This window comes from Henckelia pumila, chromosome 2 (genome assembly GCF_033568475.1).
Source record: "Henckelia pumila isolate YLH828 chromosome 2, ASM3356847v2, whole genome shotgun sequence".
Taxonomy (NCBI): domain Eukaryota; kingdom Viridiplantae; phylum Streptophyta; class Magnoliopsida; order Lamiales; family Gesneriaceae; genus Henckelia; species Henckelia pumila.
This window is the reverse complement of record NC_133121.1, coordinates 10049452-10069294: the sequence shown is the minus strand read 5'-3', so window position 1 is coordinate 10069294 and position 19843 is coordinate 10049452. Positions and strand designations below refer to the sequence as shown.

Below are 19843 nucleotides of genomic sequence, written 5' to 3'. Positions count from 1 at the left end.
ACTAAGCATAATTCAATTGTGCGATAGAGGTTATGAAGTCAAATTCACTCCCCAACACTGCACCATATCACTCATGACTGACAAATCCATAAATTTTAAAGGTTATAGAAGTGAAAATGTATACAAGGTTTCTTTAAATAATTTATCTTTATCAAATATTAAAAGCCTTGTATCTTTGAATGTTGATGACAACATTCTTTGGCATAGACGACTAGGTCATGTTGGTCCTAGTACCATAGAAAAACTTTTTAAACTTGATTTAGTTGTTGGTATGCCAAAACTCAATTTAAAATTAGATTCTATTTGTGATGGATGTCAACTTGGCAAACATACAAGGAAATCTTTTAAAAGCAAAAATTTTATATCAACTTTTATGCCCCTTGAACTTCTTCACCTAGATCTATGTGGTCCCTCGAGGAATGCTAGCCTAGGAGGGAAGCTTTATGCATTTGTCATTGTTGATGATTTCTCACGATTCACGTGGACATTGTTTTTAGCCCACAAAAATGATGCCTTTGATTATTTTAAAACTTTTGTGAAACGTGTTGAGAATGAGAAAAATCTTTCAATAAAGCAGATCCGTAGTGACCACGGAACTGAATTTCAAAATGAGAGTTTTTCAAACTTTTGTGAAGAGAAAGGCATCGGTCATAATTTTTCTTGTCCTAGGACTCCTTAACAAAACGGGGTCGTTGAGAGGAAAAATAGGACACTTGTGGAGATTGAGAGGACCATGATATGTGAGCATTCTCTACCAAAATATTTTTGGGCAGAAGCAATGAACACTGCCTGTTACATTATCAATCGTGTATCAATAAGGCCAATTCTCAAGAAAACTCCATATGAATTATGGAGAGGGAGAAAGCCTAACATTTCTTACTTTCGAGCTTTCAGTTCCAAATGCTACATACATAACAATGGTAAGGACAACCTTGGCAAATTTGATTCCAAATCCGACAAAGGTATCTTTCTCGGATATTCTACCTCAAGTAAGGCCTTTAAAGTTTTTAATAAACGCACTTTACTTGTTGAAGAATCTATGCATGCTATTTTTTATGAATCTATGTCTACTATTGTTCGCACTAACATTGATGATGTAGAATTACTCGAAGAAGAGTTGGCTTCCTCAAGCCTAAATGATATAGATGTTTCCGTTGAGGAAACACCACTTTCGAAGGATTGGACGCTTCACAAAGATCACCCAATGGATCTTATCATCGGAAGTCCTTCGAAGGGAGTAGCCACTCGTTCTTCTCTTAATAATATTTGCAATCATCTTGCTTTTGTTTCGCATGTTGAACCTAAGTGTATTGATGATGCTTTATTAGATGATTCTTGGATTATTGTTATGCAAGATGAGTTGAATGAGTTTAAACGCAATAATGTTTGGAATCTTGTTCCTAGGCCGCACGATAGATCTATCATAGGAACTAAATGGGTGTTTAGGAATAAACTTGACGAGCATGACACTATCACTAGAAATAAAGCTAGGCTTGTAGCTAAAAGATATAGTCAAGAAGAAGACATTGATTATGATGAGACTTATGCGCCTGTTGCTAGACTAGAATCTATTCGCATGTTACTTGTTTTTGCTTGCTCTAGAAATTTTAAGTTATTTCAAATGGATGTTAAGAGTGCATTTCTTAACGGTGAATTGAAAGAGGAAGTTTATATTGAACAACCCGATGGTTTTGTTGATGCATTATTACCTGATCATGTGTATAGACTAAACAAAGCTTTGTATGATTTGAAACAAGCTCCTCGAGCTTGGTATGAAAAACTATCAACTTTTCTTATTTCAAATGATTTTTCAAGAGGAAATATTGATATTACTTTGTTTACCAAACATGTCAAAGATGATTTATTGATTGTGCAAATTTATGTTGATGATATAATTTTTGGTTCTACTAATGAAACTCTTTGTCAAGAATTCTCTAAGTTGATGCAGGATCACTTTGAGATGAGCATGATGGGGGAACTTAATTATTTCCTCGGATTGCAAATCAAACAGTGCAAAGATGGGTTCTTTGTGAACCAAAGCAAATACATCAAGGAGATTCTAAAGAAGTTTGGGATGGAGAACACAAAATCATCATCCACACCAATGAGCACAGCAATCAGACTCGACAAGGATGAAAATGGTAAATCTGTAGATCAATCTTCCTTTCGTAGTATGATTGGCTCCTTATTATATGCTACTGCTAGTAGACCAGACATTATGTTTAGTGTTTGCTTGTGTGCACGATTTCAATCATGTCCAAAGGAATCACATTTGTTCGCCTTAAAACGCATTTTCAAATATCTTTCAAATACTCCAAATCTCGGCTTGTGGTATTCGAAAAATTCTTTCTTTGATTTAAAAGCTTATTGCGATGCCGCCTTTGGTGGATATAAGGTGGATAGAAAAAGCACTAGTGGAACCTGTTTTTTTTTTAGGAAACTGTTTAGTTTCTTGGTTTTCCAAAAAGCAAAACTGTGTTGCGTTGTCAACGACCGAAGCCGAATATATGGCTGCTGGTAGTTGTTGTGCGCAAATTCTTTGGATGAAGCATCAATTGCTCGACTATGGCGTCTCTTTTTCAAAAATCTCTATTTTCTGTGACAACACAAGCGCCATATGTCTAACAAAGAATCCGATTCAACATTCGCGCACCAAACATATTGACATTCGTCATCATTTTATTCGTGACCACATCGAACGAAATGAAGTTGAACTTCAATATGTTGACACAACTAATCAAATTGCTGATATTTTTACAAAACCACTAGATGAAAATACTTTTATTCGTTTGCGTGGTGAACTTGGCATGATTGAGTTGTAATCGCTTGTAGACATAAGTTTAAATTTAATATCATATTAAGGGGGAATTTAATATTAAATTCGAGCAATTTAATGTTGGATAATAAAAATTAATTATATTTATTCAAAGTTATAAAGCTCACGTTTTATGTGAAATTTATGTGTTGCTTTTTAGAAATTATATTTCAATTCTCTTGTTTTGCATTTATTTTTCCAATCTTTTTGATTATCACAAAAAGGGGGAGAATTAGTTTGGTTAAATACTTTAACTAAGGGGGAGAGTTAGTTCGGTTAAATGCATGGAGAATAAAATTGGTTATTTGATAAACATTCTCTTCTTAGCTAATTGTTTAATTTAGGGGGAGTTTTATTCATGCAATTATATTGTGCAAATTTAAATTGTTTATTTAATATTGTACATTTATTTCTCCTATTTAACCAAGTTTTGTGATCATCAAAAAAGGGGAAATTGTTACGCCTTAAACGCATACAAATCTCGTGTGATGAGATTAATGTTTTTAATGCATTAACAAGTCTCATAATATTATGTTTTGATGATTACAAAACTCGGTTAATTGTTACTAACCATTTAAAGTGAGATTTTGCAGATTAGATTTATTGAAAAATAAATTATTGGAAGTTATTTTGAAGCTATACATGTATTTATAAAGTCTTGTATTGCTCATTGAATGGATGGAACATTGTTAAGAGATATGAAGAAAAAGACAAGAAGAAGCCAAAGTATGAAGCAACAACTTTCGAAAATTACTGGAAATTTTTTATGACTCCAAATCGGATCTCCACCAGTCAAAATCTAGATAAAGAAGTGTTACAAGTACTGTCCAAATTTGAGAGCAATCCAACGGCTAGAATGAGAGATATGAATTTTTCCATATATGCTGCACAGTACCCACTTCTGCAAGGAACGAAACCATGAAGATTCGACTTCAGAAAATAACTGGGAATGTTTGAAAAATCCAAATCAAATCTTCACCGATCAGATTCAGTATTATGATGTTATAAAGCTTCTGTCCAAATTTCAGGTCAATCCAACGGATGGATTAAGAGATATAAATTTTTCAAATTTGTTGCACAGAACAGGTTCGAAAACATGATGAAGCGACTTCCGAAAATTACTGGAAATGTTTGACTGTTCCAATCAAATCTCTACCGTTTAGAATGAAGATCTGGATGTTTTAAAGCTTCAGTTCAAATTTCAGATCAATCCAACGGTTAGATTGTAAGATATGATTTTCCACAAAATCCGCTCAGTAATGGAAAAAAGAAGGCAGCGGCGCCGAACACTTTTTGTCACTTCTTGACTTCTTACCACACGCTCCAAGTACTCAAATCAGATTCAAAACTTTTCCAACTATAAATAGAGGTCATCCAAGTTCATTTGGTGACATCCCAACTCATCTCTTCTCTCCTTTGCAAACAATTTCTCACTATCAAAGTGTTTGTGTGATATATTTGAGAGTGTTTGTAAAAATAGTTTGTGAGTTGGTTGTGCTATTATTGTAAGCACTTGAGTGTGAAGCCAAGTGTGTTGTGCTATCGTTGTAAGCACTTGAGTGTGAAGCCAAGTGTGTTGTGCTATCGTTGTAAGCACTTGAGTGTGAAGCCAAGTGTGTTGTGTTGAGGCTATCCTTGGAGCCCTTAAGGCCAAGTGTTCGAGTTGTATCGGCGCGGTGATCATGTTGAGTTGTACGGCTATCCTTGGAGCCATCAAGGCCAAGACGTTGAAGTGCTAGTGGATCCTTGGTTAATCGATCTTAACCAAGAAGGGGAGACGTAGACGATTTATCGTCGAACTTCCATAAACATCTCTTATCCCTTTTACTGCTTTATTTACATTACACATTTATTTACCGCACTTGTTATTAACTGTTTTAAGTCTTCCGCTTGCGTACTTGCATAATTGCTTTAAATTGCTAAAATTGCCAATAGAACCTAAATCCCCCCCTCCCATTAGGTTCTAACAAAATATGAGCTCGAGCTCGAATAGTGTGCTACTCGAGCTCGGCTCGGCTCGATAACACCCCTAGGTGGGTATCATATCAAAACTATATATATATATATATATATATATAGATTAAACACGTAATAATGTAAACCATAATATGATATATGTTCAAGTGTAGACTGGATGCAGGGTCCGGTCTTACGGACCCCTCCAAATCGACTCGAGGTTCGTTGATGCGTCGAGGTGACAGTTATACACTGAATTTGTTAATGTTTACCTAAAATACAAACAATTATTGAAAAGGAGAATGACATTGTAATTTACATTTGAAGGGTAAATAATTAAAGGCATAAGTTGAAGATATATATACTTCTATAATTCTAGGAGACCCAAAACCTATGTCAAATTAAAGACCCCCTTGGATTTAGGATAGAATATATACCATACATTAGTTACCACATTACCAGCACAAATCAGAACATTTCTCCAATACTGATCATATAGACCAGGAACTTGATTATTTTTATTAACTAATCATAAGAATATATAATAATGCCCCCATGTTCTAAAATTAAGTCCAGATAAACCAGGCGATCGGCTCCCCATCCCCGTCTTCTTGGTGGTGGGGCTGCTGATCAGCCGCGGGGAAAACGTATTTGAAATAGCTGCCGCCATTGTCGCTGCCGTCGTCCTCCTCGGCAGCCACCACGCAGTCAGGGTAGTGACTGCTGGGGAAGTAGGAGTCGCCGCTGTCGAGCAGCTGAAGGCAGTCGTCGTCCACCACAGCGCTGCCGTCGCTGCCGATGCTTTGCCGGTCTTCCACCTTCATAGTCATGAGATGGAGACACGGCGGTGCGTCCGTCGGGACTGGATTCGATGCATGATCATGAGCCGCTGATTCTCCGGCGGGCTGTTCTTCGGATTTCGCCTTCTCCATCAAGGAAAGAACCTGTATTGGAAGGATCATCCTTGTAATGTAAAATGTCTTACCATTTTGACGATTATAGCTTGGGCATGTACTTGTATTTATATAAATAATTTCAATAATAAAACCCTATAACAGCTTGAATATATCCTGATTATTATTTAATTAGAAATCAATATAAACTTTAGTTCCACATGTGGGATTATTTTTTAAACAAATTGAATTTAAGTAAAATCATATGTCAAAGTCTAGAGACTAATTAAGAAGGCATATTTGCTTTAAATAATTGAAATTTCATCTTTATTTTAAATTAGTGGGGGTAGGATCGATGCTATTTAATCCATGAAAGAATAAAATTTGAGAGATGAGTCCATGTCAAAGAAAGGCATCTTATTCTTTCGACTCAGCCAAACACGTCCTTATCAATTGTGAAATCGCGCCAATACAGCAAGTCAGCAATCCATATATGATATATGTAATATGTGTGAAAGACTAAAAAATTTTATATTCTCAAATAAAATTAAATAAATGAAATTTGTCTATCTGATGGCTCATCCACCCTCTTTACCATTCTTTGTTTTCTTAATTTTGAGAGACAAGATACAGATCAAGTTTCGAACTCAAGATCTCGTTGTTATCGGGATAAAAGTTGAAGAATGTGTTAGAAATTGACTTGAACCTAACTCACCTCAAAAGTTAGCTCAAGAGGTGAGGATTGCCTTTGTTTATATATTAAAATCCCAGGTTATTTAACCTACCGATGTGAGACATAAATTAATACACCAGCACACTCCTCTCACGCTCAGAATAAAACGACTGAAGCGTGGAGATATTAACACACTCCTCTCACGCCCAGGAATGAAAACTGGAGCGTGGAGATATTAACGGGTGGCCAACTATGGGCCGTTCAACACATAACGATGGAACACAGTCTCTGATATCATGTTAGAAATTGACTTGGACCTAACTCACCTCAAAAGTTAGCTCAAGAGGTGAGAATTGCTCTTGTTTATATATTAAACTCTCAGGTTATTTAATTTTAACTTACCCATGTGTAACACAAATTAATACTTCCCAAGAAGGTTCTTTTGAATCTTTTTTCTCAAATTTTTTTGAATTTTAACTATCTCAAGAACCGTAAGAGTGTCAGTAAACTAGCTCCGCGATCGTTTTGCAAACCATGACCCAAATTATAAATGATCCCTCTTAGTGATGATAATAAGAATGATATTAAGAATTTATTTATACAATTCGTTGAATCTCTTTTACTCTAGAGTATGGAATAAATATTGCAAGGAAATTAAATTGTTGGAAATGAAATCGAAGCGTGATTCAATAAGGTTACCTCAGCTTTGAGTTTGTCATTTTCCTTGGAAATGGATTCATAATCGGAGGCGAGTGAATCGTAGGAGGATTTGAGCTGGTCGAAATCCCTCTCCAGCTGTTTAGTCTTCCACCGTGCGCGGCGGTTCTGGAACCAAACCGCCACCTGCCTCGGCTGCAACCCCAGCTTCTTCGCCAGCTGAGTCTTCCGCTCCGGCTCCAGTTTGTTCTCCACCTCGAAGCTCTTCTCCAGCGAGTGCACCTGCTCAGGAGTCAGCCGCCGCTTCTTCTCCGGCAACTGCTCGTCGTAGTATTCCTCGTCGTACAGCTCCTCCGACGTGCTGAAAAAGGGCCGCCTCCTCGACGTTTCGTCCATGTTCATCCCCGATCTTCCTCCTGGTACGGATCGAAAACTGGCGTAAACATACCATCGACTGGGTAACAACAACATACATGAGTAGTGAAATAATTATGATCGAATCCGTACCTCGGAAAATGGATTCACCATTTCCAAGAAAAAGCATGTTGCCGTGGCAAGAGGGGTCGAAGAAAATACGACCAGATTCCATTTTCTTTTCTCAGATCTCCGGCGATCTAACACCTGCTCAATATATTCACACACACACACACACAAACACACACACAAAGTTTCCCGGAGAGAATTTAAGAGCTATATATATATAGTACGATTTATATTCGGAGATTTGGAGAGGATTCGTTCGAAAATGTTAGAATAACATTAATTTGTGGCGGAAGAAACTGGTGCTCCACAGTAACCTCGCCGGAATCTCCAAGGGGCAGATGCAAAATCCCATCATGCGAAGCACAAATTGTCCCAGATCCGGCGGGGGGAACTACCGATATCGGATTCCGATCAACGGCGGAGGGAATGGATCCCAACCAGAGGCTCCGGAGAGGGGTAATTCGGGAATATAATCTATCTCACTTGGGCTCTTTGGTGCTAAAGTTCTATGGGACGAGGCTGTGGGGTTTTATAGTGGTTTTTGTGCTGTGCAATTACCGTTTAGGACAAGAGGACTTTGGAGTATTGTGATGATTGCAGAGGGCTGGATTGGAAATTCGGGGTGGATTATGGGTGCTGCTTAGTGAGGTTGACTAACTTGCGCCAGGGGGTTGTGAGGGGGAAGGTGGTGCTTACGTGGACAGGATCTGGACCGTTGGAAAATATCACGAATGCATAATGCGACAGCGCCAGATCAGTATGGAGAGAGAAAAATTCTTTATAAAGTGTTCCCATGCTCTGCTGTCGGGGAATTGTCGGTTGCAATTAAATTTCCTCCGCGTCCAATTTTATTTTATTTTTATTTGAGTTGGAAGAAAGAATTATTTTATAATAATTGAGTTTTGAACACGATATTTCGTTCTATATTTTAGGATATTGATCTCATATGAGCTACACGTCATTGTCCCAACGGTTATTTTTAAGCGAATTTGTTTTGTTGGTCGATTCGCCATCTTAGTCCATTAATTTATATATTTATTTTTTTTAAGAATGTCGATTATATTTGAAAAATTGATGTTAAATGAGCTACATGCACGTTATCGTCCCAACATCTATTTTTAAGCGAATTCCTTTTTTGGTCGATTCACCATCTCTAGTAAAAATTCATTATAAAAAACTGCAAATCAGTGGATTTAGACCATAAATTGATGGATAATATGATCGAAAAAGTAGGGAAAAAGACATGCAAGTTATATAATAAAAATGTCGTCGAGGAAGAATAACAAAATGTAATTATATTCATTACAATTTCTTAAATAATTTTTAAATCTATTTTATGCACACTTAATTATTTACTCAATTCGAATCCTCTTAATAATATCATTATAAGTTTTACCGTAAAAAAATTTTATTGAATCAAATTGAAATACAGAAACACTCATATGAAACGTTTTCGTAAATTAATTTTATGATAAATTTTTGTTTTTCGAAACTATTTTTACTGGAGCAATGTTATATGTACAACAAATTTTGTATAACAAATATTACAACACAATGTAAAAATTAAATATATCAAAATCTCACGATAAATTGAATACAAAATCTCGCGATAAAATAACAAATCTCACAATATAATTGTTGTAAATATCATTTTATACGATATTTATTCTACTTTTAGCATTATTTTTTTTTCTGTGGCACAAAAAACCTCATATATATTTGAAATATATGGTAATAAGATGCAGCTATCATTCACGGCAGGAGTTTGTGTATTGGCACACATACAAAAACGATACCTTTTTCAAGGAAAATAATTCATCCAATAATTTTTGTCTTTAAATCAATTTGTGATTGAAGAATAATATAATAAAAAAAAAAAAAGTGATTGAAGAATAATAAATACACGGACGCGGGCAAGCTAAAAAATGGTGCTTTATTTTCTTTTGTTGAAAAAATCCAATTGGTTCAATAGAACAACAAGTATAAGGCAGTGTTTCGTAGAATTTTTAGAAAGTATTTTTCAGATTTTTTTTAAATAAAAATTTTAAAATTTTGTTAAGAAAAAATTGAAAAGTGCTTCCTACAAACTCTCTCAAACACTACATAAAACTCATATCGAATCGCTTTTTTTTTTAATTGCCTCATGTTGGTGACAAGAACAGAAATTAAACTGGATCTCTGAGCCTGTTTAGAAATATCATCGATCATAAAAATTGACCCGAAGTTTTGTGTAATTTATAAAATTTTATATTCCATTGCTAAAGCATTACTTTTGGGTTTGTTACATTTAATTTACATAAGAATTCTCATCTCGCTACAAATTGTCCGAAACCCCGCGATCCATGAAAAAAATATAACTTATTATGTCGAAAATATTACTTTTAATTACAGATATTGTTAAAATACAATAACAGCTTTCTCTGCTGGGTAGAGCTATCGAACCATGGTGTTTGTGCTGTTTTGCGGTTTAAAAGATTTGAGTTGTTCCATTACCACCAACTATATTTTTTGGTAAAGCGACAAACGCTCGATCCTACAATTGGTATCAGAGTCAAGTTCATAGGTTCAATTCTCATTAGTTGTAAGGAGTGTAATTATTGAGAGAAAGATGAGACAAGCACTCGGTCCTACAGATATAAACCCGATCAATCCATCTTAAGCAGTGGCGGAGCCACCTCGATTCAAAAAATTAAAATATTGAAAGACTTAATAAATTGATATTTCTGACTCCACCATTGATCTTAAGAACAATTTTCTGTGAGACCATCCCATAGTAAATATATATACTATCAATTTAAAAAATTTTCTTTGAAAAAGAAAGTTGGTATTTCATATTTGTAGTGAGTGCATGCCACTGTTCCTACATTTTCTTGAAATTTGCAGATTCAGCATCGAGCACTTGCAGAGTTGCAGCAGGGACCCATGGAATCCATTTCTCTTTTTTTTTTTTTTTTTTTTTTTGTGGTGGGTTCAAGAAATGAATGAAAATAAATAAATAAACTACTTTCAGTGGAAATTAATAGTTTCATATGTGCGCATGTTACGTACTTACGTGTGAGAAATGCTCAATTTTATGTCATTTTAATTAGGATACTATCTCAATGAAATACATAAATGCTATATTTATTGATATACCTGAGTTATAATGCAATATCTATATTTGAATGAATCTTTAGAGTAATGTCCTAAAAGTAGCAGCATCTCATTTATGTGCGAAACAAATGGACAGAACTCAGAAGTACTATTTGAGATTTTAATGTTAACAATTATAATTTACACTTACGCACGCTCCATTATTATAAATCACGTAAGCTCCACTTATTAATATATAGTATTTATTTATTTAGAATACACGTAACATAATAATATAATAGAGCGCAAGTTACGTAAACTGTGTATAATATATCGACATATTTCAAATTCCAGTGCCATATATCCATATATATCGAGCTATATATATATATATATCCAAAGTGAAGTTTATTGCGCTTGTGACCAATCATGAACAGGTCACTAGTGGGATTAGCAACATTTTAATTATTCCAACCAAGAACATTTTAATTCGTTTCCCTTTTCGTTCTAAAAGTAGTGATTTTAATTTAAAGAAATATTATTTATTTGTTTAATTTTCAACAAAACTATCCACATGTTTGGGATCATTTTGCGTTAGTGGGAATATTCCCCCAAACACTGGATAGAAATTAGAAACCCTCGGGTTCAAACACAAAAAATAATGAAAACTACATAAATAAAATTTTAAGTATTTTTTTAAAAAACTTCGTTTTAATAATTTTTTTATAAAAAATCTATTTGATCAAAGTCTAGTTTCTCCCTGACTTATTTTTACTCATTTAATGTAGGATCATAAGGGTATGCAAAAATTTTGATAAAAAAAATAGTCTTCAAATTTATTTTTTTTAAAAAAATGATCTAGTATTTTATATTATAATATAAAAAATTTTGCCTCACCAAAAATTCATGGAATTATAATATATGAACGTGTATTCAAATAACATCTATATTCAGTATTTAAAATTATTTATGGAATATTTCACTAGAAAATGAAAATAATTAGAAAATAAACTACGTTCGCACAATTTCTGTTTTGTTTAATTAAAAGTTAAAACATAGTGTAATTATATTAATTTTTTAATAATATTGTGCGCTTCCTTTAAATTTATTTATTATGAAAAATATTTTTGAATCTTTAGAATATAATATTAATTTTAAATTAAATAATTATATTTTCATATAAAATTATAATGTTTCAAGTGTAATAATAAGGGTAATATTTACATGGAAATATTTTTTATTTTATTTTACCATAATGGTGTATTTGGGTTATTGTACAAATTTAGTAACTTGGAAATTGAATTTCTTATTAATTTATCCTAAAATTTTTTAATTAAAAGTTTTGAAATATAGAAGTTTTGGTACCTACAATATTTTAAGGTTGCGTTTACTTTTTTTGTGATGTGTGAACCCGCAACCGCTATTTTCGGTGCGCACTGAGTAAACCCCCGAACTAACGCAATAGCCTGCAAACTACGTTGACAGGTTAATCCAAGAAGGTGTTGGTAGGAGGGATCGAACTCCTGACCTCTGGCCAAGAGTTCACATACTCCACCAACTTAGATACCCCCTTAATTAGGGGCTAAAGTTGCATTTACTTGCCTTGATAAATGAAGGATTACATAATTAATACCAACTAATCCTATATTTATTTGCAAAATTGAAAATGGATATAAATCTTTCGGCCCGTTAATGATATGATTCACATATGATTTTTAGTCCTAAATTTTTCATGAGATTATAAATCTTTACAAGGTGAAAGAGTGAATTTTTTTTTAATCCATCCAACTAAAAATATTATTATTTATCCATAACCACTCTATATCCTATCAAACTATCTTAATAATCATATTTTAATCTATCATTGCTCAATCTCATCTTTACCTTGCTAATTCCCCCCGCCCGTCTATAGATAAGTTTTTCAGATTGACAAAAAATTATTGAAAAAACAAATTATATACAATTTTTTTTATTTTTATCTTTATCTAATTCATTCAGAAAATGATTGTATATTTTTCAAGATGAGTTTACTAGAAATATATTAGTAAACAATTTGAAAAAAATATTGTTTTTTTAAATGAAAAGATACTGTTAAATATAATAAAAACATATATATATATATATATATATATATATATATATATATATTTGAGACAAAAACGTCAATATAATTGAGATGAATATACTCTAATTTAAGTAACTTATTCTCGATTTTCCCATAAGGATATATAGGTAACCCGAGAATCTTTTTTAGGAAAAAAGATGAGTAATAAAGCATCATTAATCTTACTCATTCATTGGGGATTAATGGAATCAGGGGACAACCCATTATGTTTTTGTCTTTAACGCTTTATTTATACCCCACCGTTGCCATTATAATTTGTTAATAAATATAATTTTAACAATTTTTTTATTTGTTATTAATTGGTTACCTTGCTAATTAGTTAAAATTGGGTTTTAATTCAATAGCTTGACTTCTTGCGCAGCTTAGGGTATTTTACCCTTGTGATGTCGAACATTTTTTGCATAGAACCGAGCAATGCTAACATATTGGAAAAAATTCATGTAAATAAATTTACTTTTATAATATTTTATTAAAAACCCTAGAACTCAAATTGTACTAATATTTAATTTTTTAATCAATAATTAAAGTCTCAAAATCATGAATTTACATCAATTTATAGGACGAAAATTATGTTATCCTCTGATGGATAATTATCTCAATTTATAGACTCCAACACCACTGATGAAGTATGTACAGAGATAGCTACACATTCATCAATATTTGTTCACCAATTTTTGCATCACAAAATATTCAACACAAAAATTTCATTTATCAAAATCTAATGATACCAAAATATCATAATATAATAACAAAATATTAAAATATAATTGATATAAACATCGATGTATATACGATCTATCAAATATACCTTTAGGATCATTATTCCATGGAAAACAGATAGAAAGATTTTCATTTACTAATCGAAGAGAACTAGGCGACAAATTTTTGGATGCGTGCTCACTTGAACTAGTACATATGTAAGTGCCTGCACGGGCTATTTTTGACCCACAATTGCACATATCTTTTAATTTGAAGAGACCCACATGTTTATTTTAATCTTTTTCAATGAGAGAAACTAGAAAGCTAGCTATTTATATTATCCAACTTCCAATCACTAATTTTTTTAGAAAAACTACTCTATTTTTTAAAAAAAAATTCAAGAAAATGACTGTTCTTCTACCCATGATGTTATATATATATATATATATTAGTATTCAGATGCATGTGTAACGTGCTTGTATATATAGCCTATTTTTTTAACAAGAATAAAAAAAATAAATGATGAAATACAAAAAAAATACAAAAATGAAATTTTCATATAGAAATATCTACCAAAAGAAAGCAATATTTCCTTAATTCAAGAGCTATCAAATAAATATTAAATTAATATATGTAAAATTGACATTGCGATGACAGACCATGACACTAAAAAGTTTCGAGTTTAATAATATAGTGTAGATAATATAGATATTAAATTAATTTATGGTGAATTTGACATTGCAATAACGAACCATGCATGAGTTCATTTCAACCTACCTATACAGGCATTACCCCCATGATAGAACTAAGGGTCCTCATTTATCAATACACGTGGGATCCACTAAAAAATAATGAATCTCACATTTATTGATAAATGTCCACCGTTAGATTTACCTTAAGGCAGTGCCTGTATAGGTAGCATCTAACTTATGCATGACATTAAAAGGTCTCAATTGAGAAAGTTTGTGTTCATGAATATATCTTATGTATTCAACACAAACTTTCTCAAACATTGAGACAATTAATTTATTTTTTATCGAATTACTTGAAGAACCCAAAATTCAAAACATGAAACACAATTGGTGCATGAAATAAATTCTTTTTTTGGTGTACATTAAAAACGACATTTCAGAGCAGTGGACGAATGGCTTTTGTGTATGTATGTGTGTTTTCAATTCCTTATTTGCTAAGTTAAGATAAGGTATCTTTTGGAATGGAAGTGGATTTGAAAGTAGTTTTCAAATATAAAAAGTTTTCAAATATAAATTCTTTTTTGTAGTTGGACTTGTATAGCTTTACACAAAGTTGAGGATGAGATATATGCATGCATACTCCATATATATGAACTAAACCCTAATGGGGAAGCTAGGTTCGAAGAAGTGCCCACGTCAGATTCTGAAATTAATATGTACGTGGTCTCTAAATTACATTCTCATATATTTTGAGGTGGAAAATATGAATCGAAGGTTTATTATGATAGTTGCTTAACCTGAATGCTTGTAGCTAAAATTAGACTATATATATATTTTTAATTTTTGATAATTTTAATCATTATTAAGTAACAAAACTACAGTACTCACTAGCTGTTGTAGCACTCATACGTACACACTTAAGAGCAATGTCAGAAAAATTACTAAAACTTATTTGGAAAATGTTATTTGGAAAATGTTAGGGGTACAATAAATATTGTGTACAACGATATTTACAATAATAATATCCTGAGATTTTGGTATTTTATCGTAAGATTTTGGATTTGATTTATTGTGAGATTTTGATAAATTAAATTTTTGTATTGAATTTTTTTGTTGTAAGATTTGATGTACAAATTTCGTTGTACTTGTAGCATGACTCAACTTATTTGTAAATACAATATATCTAACTAAGATTGAAATCTATCAACACAAACAACTTGAGTTTTGAAAACCGTCCCTCTCCCGAAAGCACCTGAGAAGGAACAATGCTATCTTTTGTGGTTGGCCAAGGAGCTTCTTAGTGCTTCCTTCTTTCCATTTGGGAAGTGGGGATGATTATGATGACACACGTCATCATCATAAATTATTATTATTATTATTGATTTTTCAGAATAAATATCTTGATCATTTTAATGAACGACGTACAAAAATCTCATTTTTTATTTCGAATTATTATTTAATACTTATAACTATCATTTTTTCAACTTAATTGATTTTTCCATTTAAAAATATTACAAATATCAGTTTTATTTTTAGATAGAATATAAATTATTTATGCATCCAAATTTTCACGTGCGTGAATTATTAATATATATATATATATATATATATAATTTTGATCTATTTCATTTTAGCTAGGGAGTTAAATTTTCGTGAATAATCACTAAAAACACACTATTATTTTTTTTATATCTTAGTGTGTTCTAGTGATCGTTTACGAAAATTTTACGCTTTAAAATATATGGGATCGATTTTGATGCATGGGATCGATTAAAATTATATATATACATGTGCTTTGCCTTAGCAACGCAACTTTTTTTTTTTTTTTTTTTCTGACATGTCACTCTCTATATGACCACTAATTTAACTTATATATTCACCAGTAATTTCTAGGATATAATATGCCGACAAGTGGAATTGAGTCAAATTGTTTAACCATGGAATCTGATGTCTTAATTATTAGAAAGCAAAGTCCGTTCCGTAAGTTGGCCGAAGTAGGGTTTTAGTATTTTAATTAGCCAAATTTTTGTTGCAGTATAATATTAATTCCATCTTTCTTTTCAATTTTCAAAGAAATTAAAGTGTTAATATAACATCAGATATTGAGGACGTGTTAGATGAAAAATAACTATAAATGCACTTTGTTGAAGCAATTTGATTAAACATGGAGCAAATTATCTGACTTTTCAAGTACTTGTTATCATGTAATTAGTTTTAGGTTACTCAAAGATGTCATTGTATATATGAAGTTGATTGTCTACCCCTGAAATAGTTCTCTAACAAGTTTGATTTCTTCTTATCCTTTGAATCAAAGATGTCATTGTATATATGAAGTTGATTGGAATAAAAGAGATCGTCCCAAAATTCTATCAAAGGATATGGAGCGAGATAAAAAGGTTCTCTGCTAACGAACCTCATATATATATTCCGTTAGCAATATAAAAATAGTTTCAAAAATATAAAATCGTCAAAAGATATAACACGATAAAAAAAAATGAGGACCCATAAAATTACTAATGGAAAAAATGCTTATGTATTGGCATGGATCATAATATTTTCATATATTTTTAGAAATACCAAGAGTGCAAAAATTTCATGATTATTCCAGTGATTCACGCGCGCACAATCACCAAAATTCATAGATCTAAGTAATTTTTTTAAAATCATTTAAAAAAATTATAATCATGATCTAAAATTCAAAAAGTGTAAAAATAAGTACACGTACGTTGAGAAGTTACCATCGAAAATTTGTGAATTTGAAAACGTGCAAATATAGAAGATGGTGATTGTAGGTTGGCTATGGATTTACTTGAAAGAGTTTTATGAAAAATTTTATTTAACCATTCTTCTTTTTCTTGTTCAATCAAAATGACTGAAATAGTTGTTTTATGAGTTCCGTCCTTAATAAATTAATAATATGATATTAATGAGTTATGACCAATTTGATTTTCTTGCAGGCCCAAGCCCAATGACTCAATTCATTTGAGTCTCATATTATTTAGTTATTTATTTGGACACTTTATCAAGACCATTAAATTCCTACAAGCCCATAAGAGGTTCAAGCCCATGAAACTCTCCGACTATCTATAAATAACTCAAGTCCTCTCATTATTAAGGTACGCTCTCTATAGTCACACGCTCTAGTTCTCTAGAACTTTTATTGGACAAATACTGACTTGAACGTCGGAGTGTCTTCGCCGGGCAACCCCCAGCGCCACTCACTTTGCTTTATGATGCAGGTGACAACCCACGAAGTTCGGTCTTTGGAACAGTTCGAGTATTAATCCGGCTATCCAGATCTCCACAAATTACCCAAATTTCCTCCAATTGGGTTATATCAATTTTTTGCTACATCAGATATATACATAAGATGTTCAATGCAGGGTCACAGAGTGTCTTGTAACGTCAAATGCTCTTGAATATTACTTTTAAACTATGAAATTATGAGTTAATTTATTCATGGTTTGTTTCTTATTATTATTATTATTATCTATATATATATAAAAACAAAATAGTCTACTAAAAAAAGTAACTACAAGTTTTTCTGCCTAAATAACATCCATAAATAGAAATACCATTATTACACCACTATACTTAGATATACATAATTAAATAATTGTTCCGATTTTCTGTACGTATTACAATACATATTTAATGTACTTTTTTCGGTTTCTGTACACACATCTGTATATATAAATGTCTTTGCCTTTTTTTTCCAACATTTAATTTGAATTTGAAAATTCACACATTCCAAAACAGACCATTCACACGTTCTTATACAAAATTCCAATTCAAAAAGTATATGATTTCGATTTGTGCAGATAACACATATATTCCAATACATACTTGATGTATATTTTTTGGTTTCCATAAACAGTTATAAAATTATTACACCACTATACTTAGATATACATAATTAAATAATTGTTCCGATTTTCTGTACGTATTACAATACATATTTAATGTACTTTTTTCGGTTTCTGTACACACATCTGTATATATAAATGTCTTTGCCTTTTTTCTCTAACATTTAATTTGAATTTGAAAATTCACACATTCCAAAACAGACCATTCTCACATTCTTTTACAAAATTCCAATTCAAAAAGTACATGATTTCGATTTGTGCAGATAACACATATATTCCAATACATACTTGATGTATATTTTTTGGTTTCCATAAACAGTTGTAAATGTCTTCGATTTGTGCACACAACACATATTCCAGATGGCCGTACATATTCCAAGACATGCTTCATTTATTTTCTGGTTTCTTTACCAATATATATAGATGTCTCTTTCTTTTACTCCAACATCTGTTTCGAAAGAGTATTCTGAAAATACACAACATAATTCAAATTCAAAAATTAAAAAGAGAACCATGGCTCCCCTTTTCAGTTTGATCAGCCAACTTACCCCAAAGAAGATGTTTTGGGCACTTAAAGTGCGGTTGGTTCGTTGCTACGAGTTGCCTACCTTTGGTAAAGATAAAGATGACATTTTCAGCATGGAATGTATATTCCATGACCGAGAGGTGTGTTTTAGATACTTTTATTACAAAAACACTTGCTTTATTGATTATATCACTATCTAAAATAATTTTTCCTTTGTACTAAGGGTTCACGGATTCATGCCACCATCAAAAAACAAATTCTGAAGAGTGTTGCGCTAAAATTCAAAGAAGGAAATCTTTATGCGGTTAAAGATGTGATAGTGGCAGAAAACTCCATGAAAATGAAGACAACAACTAAAAAGTTCAAAATCAACTTTGTCCAAAAAACTCAAGTTTGTGAAATATTTGATGAGACATTTCCATCATTTATCTATGAATTTAAGCCCTTTGCTGAATTGAAAAGTGAAGACATGGTCGACAAGACATATCTTTTCGGTAATTACCTTATGACTATCCATATATTTTTTTCATAATAATTCCAGACTAATTTATTACATGCATAGCTTATAAATTATAAATTTAAATTTTCCTCTTCAGATGTTATGGGCAAAGTTGTTGCCCGAGATATCCCCCAATATAAAGAGATCAGTGGCAAACAAACAAAACTAATAAATATTGTACTGGGAGACGTTGAGTAAGTAAAATTGAATACTGATTTTTTTTTCCAACGTTTTGCTCAGCCCTAAAATAAATTTTAATCATAAATTTTTTTAAGGAATAATCAATTGTCATGTACACTATGGGGAGACTTTGTTGACGATATAATGAGACATTTTGGGAAAGATCTAGAAGAACCGATCATCATCATTCTTCAAATGTGCCGTGCAAATACTTATAAAGGTGAAATACGAGTATCAAACACTTACCACGTCACGAAAATGATAATCAATGAAGATTCAGATGTTGTTGCCAACTTCAGGAACAGGTGAATATTCTTATATTCAATGTTAATTGTTTCCTTAAAAAAAACTTATAATTATTACATTCCAAAACAAACAAATATTATAATAACTGCATTTTTGTCAAGTTCAGATTGAGTTTAGAATGCAAGACACCAAACACTGTGAGTACTATGACTCTACCATCTGCCAACAATATCTTAGAAGAAATTTCTACTTCAAAAGATAATTTTCGAACAATAGAGCAAATTTCTGAGAATCACGAGGTGAATTAATGTAGTAACCCGGAACCCATTTTAAGATAATAATATGTTAAACATGATTAAGGGTTGGTAATTGATCTATTTCGGAGTGTTATTGGACTTCGGAAGAGGAATTTGGGCTTTTGACTTTGGGCCAGATCGGAAGCTCCGATCCCAGTTCGGAAG

General features: G+C 32.1%; 1 protein-coding gene across 1 annotated transcript; it reads right to left on the bottom strand.

The window, feature by feature from the left end:
• Positions 1–5165: 5165 nt before the first annotated feature.
• Positions 5166–7971, bottom strand: LOC140881280 (homeobox-leucine zipper protein HAT5). Its single transcript, XM_073286465.1, has 3 exons — positions 7502–7971; positions 7037–7410; positions 5166–5715 (listed from the first exon to the last, which is right to left on the bottom strand). The coding sequence occupies exons 1-3, from the start codon at positions 7581–7583 to the stop codon at positions 5338–5340; spliced, it is 834 nt and encodes a 277-aa protein (XP_073142566.1). The 5' UTR covers positions 7584–7971; the 3' UTR covers positions 5166–5337.
• Positions 7972–19843: the final 11872 nt, after the last annotated feature.

Bases quoted from the DNA above. Each gene is read 5' to 3' on its own strand.
- LOC140881280 (XM_073286465.1), bottom strand. From the start codon at position 7,583: ATGGAATCTGGTCGTATTTTCTTCGACCCCTCTTGCCACGGCAACATG. The intron at 7,411-7,501 runs GTACGGATTCGA...GATCCGTACCAG, and splicing joins TGGTGAATCCATTTTCCGAG to GAGGAAGATCGGGGATGAAC. The intron at 5,716-7,036 runs GTAACCTTATTG...CTTCCAATACAG, and splicing joins ATGACAAACTCAAAGCTGAG to GTTCTTTCCTTGATGGAGAA.